Source organism: Molothrus ater, chromosome 4 (assembly GCF_012460135.2).
Source record: "Molothrus ater isolate BHLD 08-10-18 breed brown headed cowbird chromosome 4, BPBGC_Mater_1.1, whole genome shotgun sequence".
NCBI lineage: Eukaryota > Metazoa > Chordata > Aves > Passeriformes > Icteridae > Molothrus > Molothrus ater.
In genome coordinates, this window is record NC_050481.2 from 54,447,643 (window position 1) to 54,464,952 (window position 17,310).

The 17,310-nt window shown below is 37.7% G+C and overlaps 1 protein-coding gene across 3 annotated transcripts in view; it reads left to right on the top strand.

Moving 5' to 3' along the window:
• The window catches only part of CCDC149 (coiled-coil domain containing 149), a 51,679-nt gene that overhangs the window by 16,259 nt on the left and 18,110 nt on the right, over positions 1 to 17,310 (top strand). For all 3 annotated transcript variants that reach the window (XM_036382312.2, XM_036382314.2, XM_036382313.2), the window contains exons 4-9: positions 3,774 to 3,881; positions 9,425 to 9,541; positions 10,894 to 11,066; positions 12,526 to 12,598; positions 13,889 to 13,973; positions 15,061 to 15,205. In XM_036382312.2, the coding sequence (XP_036238205.1) occupies positions 3,774 to 3,881; positions 9,425 to 9,541; positions 10,894 to 11,066; positions 12,526 to 12,598; positions 13,889 to 13,973; positions 15,061 to 15,205 (701 nt within the window). The remainder of the gene's footprint in view (positions 1 to 3,773; positions 3,882 to 9,424; positions 9,542 to 10,893; positions 11,067 to 12,525; positions 12,599 to 13,888; positions 13,974 to 15,060; positions 15,206 to 17,310) is intronic.

The following is a 17,310-nucleotide window of genomic DNA, read 5'->3' on the forward strand; positions in this document are numbered from 1 at the left end:
AGTTCAGGCAGCATCTGGCTAACACTCAAAGGATGTGCCTTTCTTCTGGGGCAGTCCTGTGAGGTACAGGCAGTTGGACTTGGTGATCTTTATGAATATGAGTCCCTTCCAGCTATTCTTTGAGTCTATGATAATGCAAGCTTGCCATAACAGATGCATATGAAACAAATAGCTTGTTGTGCTGCAGAGGCTCCAGAGAACCTGCCAGAAATGGAATGTGGCTGGAGCCCTGGAAGCTTGTCTGATACTGGCCAGCTACAGAGAGGGGGCTGAAGCAATACTTGTTATTTTCTATTAGAAACAGCTGCATTGAGAATAGGGTAGGAGAAACAGTTTCCACTCCTGCAGAGGGAAGACAAGATGAGGCAGCAGAAAGGTACCTCTGCATCTTTCCCTTCTTTATTCATGCCTCAGAAACCTCTCTTCATCAGTACTTTAGAGTTAGTTTTGTGTAGTGTGAGTGAAAGAAGTAAAGTCTTTCACAGTTTCAGGAGTCTTTTAAAGGTTTCACCTGAAATCAAAAGAAACTCTTGAAGAAATTGACTTTAGAGAACCTGAATTTGGCTAATTTACAGGGAGTTGTTCTCTGTTACATGAGTAAATGATAAGAACTTTATTGTCTGTTGAAGTAACGAACCTGGGATTTCTGAGCGAATTCTGTGTGTGTTCTATGAATATTGAAAAGAAGTTGCCAAATGGAAAAATGAATTGCCATTGCCTTTGCATAAATTGCTCCACTTTCCTCAAAAAATACGTGCTTGCAGGTACACTAAGGCAGTCCTCCATTGTTAGTTTTATCATCTCTCAAGCACATGGTATGTTTTTCTATTTAAGCCAAAGAAATGGTACCGAGTCCAGGTATCCATCAATATATCCTCTTGGTTGTCCTTAAGCCTAATAGAGCACTTTGAAAAGTCAAATATTTCTCCATCTATCCATATTTAACCAAGAGCTTTAATGAGGTCTTGCCAAAACCTTTGAAAGTCGTAACAGTCTAAATTATGCATTATATGGAACCTCTAAGCCAGGGAAATGAGTAATTGCTGGAGACTACTTCTGTGACATAGCTTGGTTGTTTCAGTTTAATAGAAGTACAATACAAGGCTTGCAGGAAGGAGCAAATCTATAGTTAGCTTATTGTAATGCTCTTGGCATGGTCAAAAAAAGCTGGTTTATTTTGGTGTCTAAAAGTCTTTGTTTCAAGTTTCTTCCAAAACCTCTGTCGTGAGTATAAAGGTTTTTGTCACGTTAAGTCATTTATATGACTGACAAATAAAATTCAGCATAGAATTGCAACCCCAGAGAAATGGTTTTAAAGGAAATAAATCTGAGCAGGAAGATTTAGTATAGGCATGGTAATGCCTTTCCTGCCGTTACTGTGAGCCAGGTTTTAACTACAGACTGCTGAAATCCTGGTGTTACGGTTGTAAACACTGATTAGTGAGATTGAGTTCTTTCCAGGTGTTGAAATTACATGTGCTATTGCGGTGTTAAGAGTTGTGCCAATTCATCATAAAAAGGAGCTTTATAAATAGAGGTGTTTCAGAGAGGTTTGTGCAATTCATATTCCTTTTAACTAACACAGGCTTTATTGAAAGTCAACTTTGTTTAAAAAAATAAAAAATTGCATCTAAGCAGTAGCCATAGATACTTCAGTTTAAATACAATTTCCTGCAAACATGGGTTCTTTGTTTTCTTTCTTTTACACGGCCATTAAGAAGTACTTTTCAAAACCATTGATTGAATGTGTTCTGGAGCTCCTTGATTCATTCATCCTGTGAATGACTATTACACTATTTGTTTAAGAGGTAGGAAAAAGATCAGTCCACCAAAGCTGATTCGTGAGGAATCTTTTGTATTGCTTGAATGGTTGTTGTCTTGAAAATAAAATTAGAAGCAGCTTAATTTTAGTCCTGTATTGGCAGTAAATTGGCTATTTATAGAGGTTCTTTTGCTATTACACTCTTTCCCCAAATTATTTATTGCAGTCCCGAGGTTTGTTAGTAGTTTAAAAATGCTTTCATCTCTTCCAAAATGGTGTGAAATTTTACTTTCTTCTGAACTTTCTTCTGAACTTTTGGTCTCAAAGCATCAGAAGTACAGAAGCTGTAGCAGTGACTTAGGCTTCTTGTTCATCAGGTAGGATGTTGTCAGTTTCTGGAGTTATTTTTTCTGTTTAAAAGTTTGAAGCTATTACTAATTTAGACCACTTGGAATTTGGAGTTATCTTCTTCAATAGTAATGTACAAAAGTTCTACTTGATGGTAGCTTAATAGTCTAATCCTGCAAATGGTCGTATGCATGCACAGCTATGTTCATGTTACTATTCACATTCCTACATTCCTCTTAATATTTCTCTTAAATGTAAAGCAGGACATGTAGAAATAGCAGTTGTTAGTGAACAAGGAGCAAGGTTGCAGTAATGGCTATCAGATACCTTGTTGATTTGACAGTGTATGAGTTGTAAAGATAAAATTCATTAAAACATCCTATGAGACTCAAGTGGTAGTAGAATCACTGGGTAAAAGAGTCAGATTGAAAAAGAGAGATGTCAGAATAGAGAAATGGGGGAGTTGAAAGAAAAGCACAGCAGGTAGGGAATCTAAAACTAAACCTAAAATACCAAAAGAGAACTAGGAACAGTCGCTTGATGAATTACAGTCAGTTAATGCATTGTCCTCAAATGCAGGGAGTATGTGTAAGGGTGGCTCAGAGATACTGACTGATACATGAGGCTTTACTAAGTTGTACTTAGAAGATCCAAAAATTCTGTTTAAATTTCTTTTCATATTCTTGAGCTATATGGCAATGGATGACACACCTAGCTGTCCATAGTCAATGTCTTGAAATGTTGCACCTTAGCCACTATGATTCTAACTCTCTTAGAAAAGCTGTCATTGGTAGGCTTTTCCTGTGTTGAGTCAATGTTTGTGTATTTATCAGACGTTTTTAGGGTAAAAATTGAATAAATTTACCTGTACTATTTGCTCATTTTAAGGTAGCATATATAGGAAAAGAGCAGATTGCATTTATTTTTTGATTAGTGATCAAACTAATGTAATTAAATTGTAAGATCATAAACCAGACAGCTTGCCCTGCTAACTTAGTAGGTTAATGTGAATGACTGCTTTTAACTTGGATTATTGGGTGGGGAGCAGTGGTTGGGTTTTAAACTCCAGCTTGCACTTCTCTTTTTCCAGAATCTAGGTGATACCTAACAACAAAAATCAATCAGGTCATATTTGAAGTTTTGCAGTAGTAGGTATCCATGGTATAGCTCCATACAGGGTCAGGGACTTTGGCTGACAGCCTCTTTCCTGGCTGGAAATCTGCTCTAGATGCTATTAAGGACTTTCATTGTATCATAATTCTTTCTCAGCTGTGCCTTTTGTCTAATTATATGCAAGTTTAAAACTATTATTTTGGCAGCTTTGTATAAATATTGTCAAAGTATTCTGAATTTAATTCTTCCCACCAGCCACGATACTGGAACCAGCATAGAGGTTTTCACTTTGTCTCATTTGGGGTTTGTGTGCTGTTCTGGGAGTCTGTATGCACTCATGTTGTATGTGTTTTCTGCTATATAGAAAGATAAAGGAACCCAGGTGACTTTTCTTGTTATCTCTCTAATGAAGCATGAAGTCTGGGTACCACCAACAATAAAAGTAAAGATTGTTGGCGGATAAGGAGTAATTCAAGGGTTTATTTTCAAGCCCTACTTACACTTCTCTCCACAGACACTGACTTCTGACTGATGTTTATTCCTTTTCTAGGCAAATCTTGCTCAGCTACTGAGTGAGGCTCAAGATCGAAATAAACATCTTGGAGAAGAGATTGGAGAGCTTCAGCAGAGACTGGGGGAAGTACAAGGGGACAATAAGGTACTACAAACTGCCAGTAAATGGCATGGAATGTGTTGACTGGGCTAGAGTTTTGCATTTACTTCTTAGGAAAACAAATAAAATAATGGGTTACAGAACTTCTCATGGAATGTGTAAATTGGGCTAGAGTTTTGCATTTATTTCTTAGGAAAACAAATAAAATAATGGGTTACAGAACTTCTAGAATACTTTTATAATACAAGAGTGCTTAGATCAGTGTAACTACAGAAGCTGTAAAGGATACCAGTAAGTGCATCTTATTATGTATTTTTGTATGCTGCTTTTGCTCTGTTGTCCTTAACACGATGTATTTTGTATTCAGCCTTGCTTTAATGCTTTCTATGTCTCTTTCTTTTTTGAAAAAAATAAACCAAAAACTGTGTTTTATTATTGGCCTTTCCTCTTACAAATAAGTACAGATAAGCATGTGTTCTACATGTGATGATTTCCAGGTTTTTGTACTGAACTGCAAAATTTTAGTAGATGCCGGAGAAGCATAATTTTTCCCTTAAAAAAATCTGGAGTAGTTGATCAGAAACACGTATAGTGAGCTTTCTATTAAGCCCTCATCCCATTACCCTTACATAACCAATTTATTTTGTTGCTAAATTTAGCAAGTTATATGGAACATTGCTCAAAATCTGCCATTTGGTATTAATCAAACTCCTGTTGTCTCCATTAATTGAAATATTTAAAGTCAAGCCAAATGCATGTAACATTCACAGCTGGAGCTTTATGCAAAAGTACATTCAGGGATCAAACTAGTGAGAGGTTGAATTGGAGAGTCGAGGTGGTTAACAAAGTAAAAAATTGAAACAAATAATCATAACTTCCCTCCCTCAACTACAGTTTTAAAATTATGGCATTTTAAAATTTGAATAAAAATGACATGGCTTTTAATTATTCAGGTGGGATTTGTCTTTTTCCATTCGAGTTTATTTATTATTTTCTTTTAAACTTAGTATATTTTCATAATGCAAGTTTTTTTACTGTTTGTCACAAAGACCTCCCTTCAAGGTGTTCATAGAGCTGGGAAAGGTTCAAGTGAAACCTGAATTTGTAGTATGCATAGCATTCAGCATAACTTGCTCAACTGTTCAAAGACCAGATTTCTGACTGTTTATTTTCATTTGCATGTTACTGTTTGAACTGTATTACAGTGTAGAAGTTAGTGCCTTTCAGTTCTCCAGTACCAATATTATGCCACACAGCCTTTCCCAAGCTACTCCTGAACAGATAGCAAGGGCTTGTAAGTACAAACAGAAAACAAAGGTAGGAAAACTGCAACACATTTAAATATCAAGGTTATGTACCTATTGCAGTTCCTTATGACAAGATATGATCTTGGTAACACAGAGCCTCCTTCTTTGTGCCTGAACTGGCACTGTTTAGATTCACCTTTGTGGGTTAACATGGTATTAGCTAGTTATCTTCGTGACATCTGTATTCTCAACTTGAATTTAAATTCATGATCCTCAAAATGAATGGAAAAGTACAAAAGGGGTTATTCTGCCCAGTGTGCCTTTCTCTGAAAGGTACAAAATAGTGCATCACTAAATACAGAGTGGGAGGAAAGAGCTGCATCAGACACAGATTAATTTAGACTAGGATTTTCATTTTTGGAACACATTCTTCACTCTCCGAGTAAATGAGAAATAGAGCTTATTTTAGTGTCAGGTTGCTGGTTTTCAAAGTGCCTAAAAAAGCATTGCCATCTCTCTGAGGGATTTAACACTCTCCTCCTGTGTCAGATTTCTCTCCCTACAAGCTTCAGTGATAAAATTCTAGGCTTGTTCACAAAGCCATTCTCTTCTGCTCATCAGTTCTTCTGTACTGGCAGCTGGGCTACCTCAGGCACTGGAGTCCAGATAATGCATGGTATATACAAAATCAAAAAAAACCCATAATTTGCTTGTTCTTACATTTTTCCCCCTGCATTCTTCTCACTGCTTTTTCCAAAGTGAGGGAGGGCATCCTGCCCAGCTGGTCTACGTCAGCCTTACTTCTGGCAAGAGATGAACAAACAGCTGCTTTTGCAGCAAGTGAAGCTGCTTATGGATGAACAATTCTGCCTGTGTCTGAGCAGGGGTGACTCATGCAGGCTTTGTCACTGAGTGGCAAGAGCTTTGCAGGACCAAAAGAGAAAAAAAAACCTCTTTAAATATCACACATTAGTTCTATTGATAAAGAAATGTTTTGATGGCTTGGCTTTTTTTTCACCACTTTAATGTTTGCTACAAGTAGGATACAGTCACTTGGATTAGCAAGAAAACCTTGAACCGGAGATATTTTACTTGTTGAAATCATGTTAAACACATAATCAGGCAATAACAAATTACTTGCATTTGGTTTAACTGGAATAATTTTTTCCTCTCATTTCAAGTAGAATTTTGTTGGCACAAATAATAAAACTTATCCAGACAGTCTCTGGAAGGATTTGTTGCTGCAGTTTGAAAAATACAGCAATAGTTAGACTGCAGCATTCCAGTGAGAGTTATCTAAGGCTATTTATTTTTATGATTGATCAAATCTTGCAAGTTCTGACACATGAAAACTCTTCTATCTTTATGATAGTTATTTGTAAATATTTTTCCTTCCTAATGTTTTGGCAGCAATGCTTGGAAACAATTACTAAAACGTAGAAGGAGATAGTTTAAAAATCTTACTCTCTGATGTGAAAGGTAAAAATGGAAAGCTAAGAGAAACTGGAGACTTCTGCAAGACAAGATGACTCAGTTGCCTTTACCTGAACGCCTACCCACACAAAGAATTGCTTTTGTGAGCTGCCAGGAGCAGTGCTGAGCGAGAGGAAGGTGCATGGGAACAATGGCTGCGGTGTCAGTTCCTTATTGCCAGGCAGACAATCCTTCATGCAGCACCTGGGAGAAGGGTTAAATGGGGTGTGTGTGTTTGGGCACAACTGGGACTTCAGGTAGCATGTTTGCAAGTTCTGGTCCACATTTTAAGATTTTGCAAGATAAGGTGGTGAAGACAATTGCTGTGACTGTGGCTAAACACGATGGTTTCTGCCTTCCATGAAGAATTGGTTGTGCTTGTTTCCCTTTTCTTTCTGCATGTTCTAGTGATAATCAGGAGTGTCCAGCTTTGGTGCAGGCATTGTATATGGACTCCTACCCTGCACAGCACCTATCCCAGTGATGCTATTTTTAGGCATTGTGGGGCTGATACAGTGTTGCTACTTTGTAAATAATTATCGTAGCTGAAAGTGATGTAAAAAGAAGCTGTGATATTAAAATAAAAAGACAGTGCTTGCAGCAGTGGATTGTTTTGGTTAACAATTTATAGGTTCTTGACAAACAGGAGTTTTCTCTGGGAAGGTGCCATTAATTTAAATCTGTTCAGCTGTGAATGCTTTTTGCTGAATCCTGAGGGTTAGTGTTAACCTAAATGAAGTTGAGTGGTCTTTTCCTCAGTGATTTCTGAATGACAGAAACAAAAATACTAGCAGCTAGAGGGCAGGTGTATAAAGTTTATAACAAAGCATTAATATATAAAATAAACCCTTAAACCTCTGGCATAACAGTGTCTCTTTGGGTCACAGCATTTTCAGGGAAGAATTTTATAGCAGGTGGTGCTGCCTCATGAGACATTCGCAATGCAGAATTAAACGACTTGGCCTGTTCTGCCCTGTCAACTCTCTGATTGGCCAACTGTCTGGAAGAAGCACTCTGTTGTTCTATGGATTTATATTTTACTGTATTTTGTGTATGTTAATAATGCTGCTTTTAGAATTTTGGATCAGTTTGGAATTTTGAAGCATTCTTTTTGTAAGACTTCATGGTTTTGGGTTTTTTTGCCTCAAAATTGCTAGTAAATAAAGAGTTCTCCTTTTATTGACAGAGTGTTTGACCTTGCAGGTTCTAATTGCTTGCAGTTTTATTTTATGCCTTACCCCCTCCTGGGCTGGAGGAGAGTTGGTCATAGTGCATGAGTGACAGCTTTGGTCCAGTTCCCAGCCTGGTGCCAAGTGTTAGGCAGAAGTTTTGCTCTGCTGCGGGCTTTGGACACATTAATAAAGTGTGATTCCTCTTTTCATTTCCATTTTTTTTTTTAACAAGATTGAAACCTCGAAATGTTATTACATTTGTTTTTTGTGGTCTTTATCACCAGAGAGAAATTCTAGAAATTAAATTAATTTATCTGAATTAAATGACATAACATGACCACACCTTTTGTGCATCAGTACTTTAGCTTTTAAAAAAATCCAATAGCTATGAAGCCATTCTAGGGTTTGCTAGTTGCCTTTTTGACTTGTTTTGATAAAGAAATTAATAGGAGTTATATCTCTTAGTATCCACTCAGCCTTACTATCTATGCAGTAGTTTGCACTTCACCTGTGGGGATAGTGAAATATAGTTTGCCAAAACCAGTTACTTTGCAGCCACAGCTTCCCCTGAACAAGTGAGCTTCTTATCAGCACACATTGTACTAGCTTCAGTGACTTGCAGTGAACTGGAGCTGAAATAAGCAGGGAGGATGATTTTGGTAGTCTGTCTTGCATCAGCAGGATTTTAATTGGCACATTGTAGCTATGGTGACTGGCATCCCATAAATACCAAAGATAGATTTTAATGTACAATCTTCTACTTCAGAAGATTGATATTTTTTTTCCTAACTCTGCAATATAATGGTGTGCATTAATTCCTTGGTGCAGTGAAAGATACAGGGAAAGTCAGACTGGTTATTGTGGTGGGTTTCCCTGGTCTCTGTGGAGCTCCTAAAGATGAGGCCTAGTTGTACTGAGTATAAACAACTGTAAATGCTGAATGCCTTATAGATTGGTATTTAATACCCCATGGTCCTTGAAAGGTCGTTGCTTTTTGCTTTGGATATTGAATGTAAATGTGTATTAATTCAAGTCAGACTCTTTTCAGCAGTCACAAACTCAGAAGTTCATTAGCTGCTTGAGCATTTTGGCCAAGTCTCTTTGTTGTTGACCCATTCTTTTGCTTTTGACATGAATTAGCTTTTGTGAGTAGACTAAAAAATAATGCATAAGCAAATGTATTAGCAGCTGTTAATACAAATTCTGCAGTGATGTAGCACAGGAGGGGTTTTAAGTAGCGTCAGTAAAATGAAGCTGGACAAGCCACTTTGTTCCTTTTTATTAACTAGAAAGACTTCTCTGCTGCAGAGAATTTTTATATGTACATATTTACTAAGAGGCTTTCTCAAAATTCTCTCGTTTTAGTCTGAGTGGAATCAGTTCCTGTCACTCCTGAAAAGCATTGACCCCATGTCTGTGTTTTCTTGTTGTTCCATAATTTGTATCCTCTGATGACTGTTGTTGCAGGGTCCGATTGAATTCCTGTGGATGCTTTGACTGTTCAACTGGATTTTTTCATTAAAAACTGGATTTGACCCTCAGCTCAGAAGCCTCCCTCTGATTTAAATAATAGCAGCTGTTTGGCCTGGAAGAGCTGAAATCTAAAGCTGACAGCTTTACTCTTTCTAATACAGATATATTCTGCTGCTACAGCCTATGTTTTCTTGCTTACCAGATTCTGTCTTTGTCCTGGCAGCTCCTTCGAATGACCATAGCAAAGCAAAGACTGGGAGATGATGAAGTTGGGGCTCGCCACTTTGCAGCACACGAACGGGAGGACCTCGTTCAGCAGCTGGAGAAGGCTCGAGAACAGGTAATAATTAAATGGGCATACAGTGTCATGTTCTACTTAGCTATTGGAGGAGTAACTAAATCATTTCTGTTCTGTATGAAGGGCTGGTAGCTGATTGATGTTGGAAGTAGTGGTTAGAGTGAATTCCTAATCTCTGGAATCTTTTCTCCAGACTATTGATTCTCCTTTTTTTTTTTTTTTTTAATGTCCAGCAACAATTTGTGACAATTGGATATTGTCAATGAATGTCAATAAAAGGTACCCTTTAGTGAAGGCTCTTACAAGTATTCAGCACAGTGTACAGTGGCTGATGTACCTCCTAAAGATACCCTCTGAATCAAATGTTCTGTAAAAGTGTTGTTAGTGAACTCTTCCTCCTGCCTCCAAGCTATTTCTTCTCCTCTTCTGAAGAAATCTCACATCAGACCTATTTCCCTTCCTCAAGTCTGTATGAATGCTCTTTACCATGCAGCATCAGACTTTTTCCCTAACACTGATACATAAATTTCTGGATAGTTTTGCAGCTCTGCATTATCAGTTTTTTCCCACATTTATTCCTACCAGTCTCAGCTCCAACTTGAATTAGCCATTCTGTGATCCAGGAATTTCTAGTTTTTCAGTCTTCCCTCTATTGCATCATGACTGTACCTTACTGGAAAGGCTGTTGATTTTCTTCCAGTGTGACCCTCTCTGCTAACTCTGTTATCAAGCTTGTTTTCTTTCTGTTCATCACCCAGCCTCTTTTAAATGGTGGTCTGTTGTCCTTCCTGGCTTATACATGTTTTCTAGGGTGTGGGTGGGAAACTTGTGTCCCTGCAGACTTTTCTCACACTCAGTTTTGTCTCCTTGGAAGTTTGAAGCTCTTTGTCCTTGAGTATCTTTCACAGTGGACTTCTTCACTCTTTTGCTTAATAGCACAGCTCATCCTGTTGCTTCCATGATTGCTTATTTTTGTAATTTTTCAGTTCTTACTTTATGGAACCTTATTGCTCAAGTCCCATGATTAGTGCAAATTCCCATTTGCAGGCTTTTTGACAAGGCTTGTTGACTTAATTCCTGGAGTCCTAGAAATTATATGATAAGACCACCTTAATATGTTTGTAGAGCAGAATTACAGTAGAGATTGAGATTTATTTTGGTGTTACATTTTAATTGTTTTCTAGAAATTTTTTCAAACTAATCTAACTGGTAAGAGTTACTTAACTCAAAGTTAATATAATTGAGTAAAAATGCCTGGGGTTATGAGCTTTGAAAAGACTTTCGACTGTCCAAAATCAATACTGTTCAAACATGTGCTTGTTGCTGTTTTCAAGCTGGGTCCTATGTTAGCTGTTGTTTAAACTCATACTGATACAGCTCTCCTTTCTTCTCAGATTGAGACCCTGAGATATGATCTTCAGGCTGCACTGGATGAGCTACAGGATGTGAAAGAGGAACGCTCTGTTTACCAAGACAAGTCTGACAGACTGAACCAAGAGTTGAATCATGTCTTGGGAGGGCATGAAAACCGGATCATTGACATAGATGCCCTCTGCATGGAGAACAGGTGAGTGCATTACTGTTTCCCTAGAAAAACAGTGTGCTGTTGTAATAGGAGTATCAGGAAGTCAGTCATAACAAAACTTTAAAGAAAATATATCCAAGTATGAAAGTTAAGATATTTTGGAAATTTGTTTTGCTCGTTTTGTTTATACTGTAGCTAAGCATTAAATAATATTGAGAAATCTAGGCTACAGAAAATTACCAATGTTGTATTTGGCTACAGAGATGCTAGTGATGTTCCCAAATAAAGCTAAACAAGGAAAAAGAAGAGAAGACCTTTTTATTCCCATCACTGTATGGCACCAAAACCAAGAATATTAAAATTTGTGTATTCAGAACTCCCAGTGAGCTGTAGTGGACTAATCTTGAATTGCAAACAGGGACTTTGAGTACCCTCAATTACAGCTGCAGACATAATTTTGTCCACAGGGAGAGGTTGTCAGCATGAATGATTTGCCAACAAAAGTTGCTGGTGAAATCACCCATGAAGATATTCTTGCTGGTTTCATGGAAAAAGAATGTGTTTTATGGTCTCTGTTAGGGATGACAGGGAGGAGTCACTGACAGAGCAATAGCAGGTATCTCCCTTAATGTCAACAATTACCTTAAAGTGAAATAGAACATGTAAGACAGCTTCCATTTACAAAACCTATGCTTCAGGCAAGAAAGTGTACTACCAAAGGCATTATTTCTTCCCTGCAACTTCAGGGGTTTTTTTTCTGTTTTGTGTGGCCTACAGAGTTCTGTATCAATTTAAGCCCCCAGCTCCCCTGACAGTGATGTGAGTTTTTTCCAGTGAAATAATTAAATTGTCATAAACCCTAATACAGCTGCAGTTGTACTACATGAAAGAAGATACCTTATAAAACCTTTATTCATAAAAAAGATATTTTCCTACTTGGAAATAATTGTCTCATCCAAGTGCATAAACTCTAACAGGAAGAACTGTTCCATTTAACTATGTACCATTTTTCAGCTATACTGTTAAATTTTCTACTTTGTGATTGCTAATGAGAAGTGCCAAGTAAGTGATGGATATTGCAATGCAAAAGTTCTGCATAGCTGAGTCTTGTGTTGACATATATACAAATCTTCATGTGTCCATCTCACAGACCTTCAAGTACAGAGGGCACACATAAATGCTTCCTGACTATTTCCTCTAGACATAAATATATTCTTTTATCTTTCTTCCCCAGAAACCTGACGACCAATACAAAATAGTTGTGCAGCATGCTTGACAAATCTAACAGGAGGGCAGCCTCCTGCTCTGATGCAATTTGTTTCCCTACTTTAAGTTTTATGGGGTCAAGAGCAGTAAGATTTTGTTATTTCATCCCTCAGAGAACTGCAGAGGGAAAAGAACTCTCACTAGTTCAAAGAGAGGACATGACAAATAGTAAAGAAGACTGCTTGAGGCAGTATTTGAAGGTTCCATGAAGTAAAGGATTACATTTCTTTTTCAGGTATCTTCAAGAGAGATTAAAACAACTTCAAGAGGAAGTCAACCTTCTGAAGTCTAGTATTACTAAATATAAGGTAAGATCTTCTCAGTGTATCATCTAAACTGTGCTTCTTTGTTCATGGAAGTTACTCTTCATTTTCATGTTAAATGTGTTTGAAGAACAAATTTGTTCTTGAAAGAAAAGTCCACCATTGACATTCTGACAGTATTACATGGTCATTCTTCCTTGTAGGCTTCTTAGCTGAGGGTAGTTCAAAGGGATACCTGTTGAGAGTGTTTTGAAAAATTAATGAAATACCTGTTTAAACTTCTGTGGGGGAACCATCAGTCTTCTGGGGGACAGATGATCAGCCTTCCAGCCAGCTGCTAGGTGAAAAGTAGCAGATCATGCGGTGGTGAATAACTGCAGCTGTGTTGCTGTCACAAAAAGATCATGTCTGCCTGTTCTCTGGAAGTTGTGCTATTTCTTCATGTAACTTAATGGTAACTAAGCTTTCATTGTTTTTTCTTCTCCTGAGTTAAAGTATATGCTGTTTTACATAAAACCTTCAGGACTGATTTTTGCCCTTCCCAGAAGCTGTGCACTCTTCTTTCATTCTGCGAGTCATTTTGTGGAGTGGGAGGGGAGGGCTGCTTGTTAGGCCATGAGAAGGGTAATCTTAGGATTGTCAACAGGACTTCTTCATTTAGGTCACTATAAAGTAGTCACAGGCCTGACTGTTTTTTGTGCATAAGCAAAGCTCCTCAAAGTACCAACTTCATTTCAGCGTATGTTCCTGCTTGCAGCTTGGGTCTCTTGGAATGTGAGTTTATTGGTGAGAACTGAGCATCTTGGTGATCCAGTAGGTTTCCCAGAACTGTAATTAAAAGATCTGGACTTCTGTAGCAGGACCATTCTGCTTCTAATTCCTCAAAGTCAGTATTTGGTACTAAAAGGCCTTATAGAAACTCCGATAGAGGAATTGGCACTTTCCCTTGAAACCTATCCAAAGAAATGCTGGGAAAAGTTTGCTTTTGTTTCCAGTTGATGTTGTCTACAGCATACTGCAGTATCTTCACTGGCAGTCAGCAGATTATTTAAAAATAGGCAAGTCTTAACTATACATTGGGGGGAGTGGGTGGGAGAGACTGCAGTAAAGTGATTATGATGAGACAGATGAGTCTTTGTAACATTCCAATTCCATTCTTTAGGCTAGAGAATAATAATCTTAGAGAGTTACACCCCCATAGTTTATTATAGGTGTAAGGTCTAGGCCTTGCAGAGCTGCTCTGAGACCAAAACCCAAAGTTCCAGATCCTTTCCTCCTAATGACAGGATTTGTTGGCTACTGTTTTTCTAAATAAGATATTTGTTGTTTCCCTAGAATGCACTAGAGAGACGAAAAAATTCAAAGGCTCATGGTAGATCCAGTAGCAGTGCTCTGACTGGAGTCCTTTCTGCAAAGCAAGGTATTGCATAAATGCAGCATGGTGTTGCATATCTCACTGAATTCCTTTCATCTAACCTCTTAATTTTCTAACCCCTTCCTTACCAACCAAACCAAAAGCTCTCTTCCTATTCCCTGTTTATTACTGTGTGCTAATTCTGTCCTCTTTTTAGTTGACTTTACAATATAAAATTTGCCTCTGGATTACTGCTTCTTCTTTTGTTAATTCTTTTGCCATTCATTCTCTCCCCCATTAGTTTTATCAAATATTTCTTTACTCTCTAGACCCTGACAAATCACTTCTTTATTCATCTCTTTGCTCTGCTAACAATGGCAGTCACAATTCGCATTCCAATGAAAAGTAGACTGGGTGGTGGAGGAGGGGCACTAAGTCAAGTTTTCTGCTGCTGTTCTTGGAAGCTTTTACATTCAGATGTTTTACAAGAAATCTTTGTGTCCCATGTTTCTTCATGGGTAGCAAAATAATCTCTTTGCTGTGTTTCAAAGAAAATATCAAGATTAGGAAAGAAAGGGAATGAGAAAATTCTTTGAAGCAAACAGTGTATCTTGCCACCCTATTGTTTAAATGTAGGTATATAGGTATATTCAACACACACATGAGATCAGTAGTAAGTGTCATGGTAAGTTGAAACTCATTTTTCTGGTTTTGACTTTTCTTTTCTCCTCTTCTCCATGTACTTGCATACATATATATATATATATATAATTGTTCTAAAAATTAGTATAAAATATTCTTTGGAGGTTTCAGTTTTAATGACCAGTTTTTACCAATTAGTAGGCCTGTAGAATAATTATTTTGTATCTTTCTGAACATAAAGAATTTTCCAAAAGCAGAATCAAGTTAATGTAAGATGTGTCTGCCTATACTTGTTCTGGCTATTGCTGTGAATAACAATCAACTTGGAAAGCCACCATACTTATGCCAGCTAGAAATTACAGTTCTGATCTTTTGGCTTTGTTTTTTAATTGAAAGAAAAATATATGTATTCACTTAAGTAATCGGAATAGTTCCTTGATGCTAAGTAAATGTTTGTGTTGCATTTCTGTGCATGAGAAGCCAAAACTCATTTGTGTTTTTAACATTGTAGTCCAAGAGTTGTTGTCGGAGGATCATGGATGTAGCCTACCAGCCACACCACAATCCATTTCAGATCTCAAATCACTGGCCACTGCATTACTGGAAACCATCCATGAAAAAAACATGGTCATACAACACCAAAGACAAACTAACAAGTAGGTGGCATGACTTCTAAGTAAAATATCAAGCTATGGGAAAGTTAGTTTGGGGAAATATTAAGGGAAATGGGAAGGAAGATTCATTTTCACAGAAAATTCATCGTCATGGTTGAGTGGTGGATTCTTTAATTTTTAAGACCAGATTTGTGATTTGAGAAAAATTACATTTTCATCTTAAATTTTAGGGTTGACAGAGACCTGTCTGCCTCTGCTAGGCAAGGATAGGTTTGCTGCTTTGAGTTATTACAAACTGTAATAACTCAAAGCAGACTTCTGGCAGGAAGTCTGTAGGAACAGCTAAAGAAAAGCTTCTGGGAGGAAGGACACCCTTGAGCTGGAGAGAAGATATGTGGTAATTGGTTGTCAGTGTAGGAATTTTCTAATAAGCTCTGATGGGTTTATAAGTGTTGTTCCTACAAAAGAGTCTGAAAGGGTTAATGCAACATTTGACAAATGCTCAGTGGCCTGTGTCATACAGATGATACCTGTTGCTCCTATAGTTACTTTGCTAAAAGTTGAAGGAGATAAACACAGTTTGATTGCTACTATACAGGTTTTTTTTTAAATCTGAACTGAACTTTAAAGGAGAATTTGCTTACTCTTAGCTGTTCTGCTCATCAATAGAATTCTTTGTGGCTTGTACAGTTCCTATCATGGCAGACTATAAAAAATTTTGACACATTTTGTGACATTCTGATATTATTGTCCTTATGCCGCGTATAAAAATCAGAGCTAGGAAGTGTTCCTTGATTCTGTGCTCAATTTCACCCCCTCTTTTTTTGTTGGTGAGTTTTTTGTTTTGTTTTGTTATTTTTTTTAACCCTGAGTCACTGCTGGTAATCAGAGGTTTTATCAGGCTTCTCAACAGCACATCAGGACCAGATGCCAGCAACAGCCAGACATCTTTCCTGAAAAGAAGTAGTATTAAAGTAAACTGTATTACACTAGAATGGATGATTCACTTTGAAAATTGATAACTTAGATACTAGGCAGACTCCATTGCATAATTCTGAGTGATGTGGCAACAGAAGTGGAGGAGCAGTTAATAGCCACTTTTAATATTTTTGACACATCAAATGGATAAGCAGCTAAAAGGAGACTAAAGTGGTGAAAATGTAGCCCAGATCTAAATGATGGCAGCTCAGTCAATTCCTGTCCTGTGATACAAGAGGAGTTGCTGCACAGAGCAGTGCTAAGGAAGGGCTGACAGTGCTAACTAAGGTGCTAACCAAGAACGTGCTAACAGCTGCTTACTCCCTTCTTACTGCTAATGTAACATCAGAAGGAAGACATCCAGAGAACAACTTTTGTTGTTCCAGGTGTAACCAACCCTTGCCTTTTACATCCTGATACTGTATCTTTACCTAGTGGTTTATTTTACATAATTTTTCTTTTTTTGCAAAGTTGTTTGTTTTGTATTCACCTTTGGTGATATGCAGTGTCTTGCATCTCTCAGATATTATTGCAATGATTGTTTTCTGATACTACTCTTTCTGCTTTCACCTCCTGAGTATGGGTTGTCCTGAGATAACCCACACAAGGAGATACGATCCCTATGTCTGTGTGCCCCACTGGTCACGTAAAGCCATCAGGGTATAGATTGGATAAATGCCAACTACTATTCTATGTTCAACAGAAGATCAGGTCTTAGAGGGAAGTGACAGTCCATATCAGTACTGGGTCAGGAATGTTCTCAGAACTGTAGTATTATATTCAGTTCAGGATGTTTCAGGAGAAAAATATAGATAAATCCTGATCAAGTTGAGTGAAGAGCCTCAAAAACATTCCTTTGTGGTATTCTCAATCTTTTTGTCACTTTTGACTTTAGGTGGATTAAAGAAGCTATTAAGGAGCTAGGAGGAGTGGGAACCACTACAAGTGGAAACACCTAAGACATAAAAATTTAATGTGAAAAAGGGAAATGCAGGTAGGACATCAAGGAAGAACATCCTTTGTTTGAGATGCAAATAAATAAGGGCACTTTTTTGCCATATAAAAAGTTAAAAGTCTGCTGACTTGTGAAAATGGGAAAGAAACTGCCCACCTGTTGGAGAAGGTTAGATGTGAGTGTATGATCAGTGCACAAGTTAAACAGACAGGGT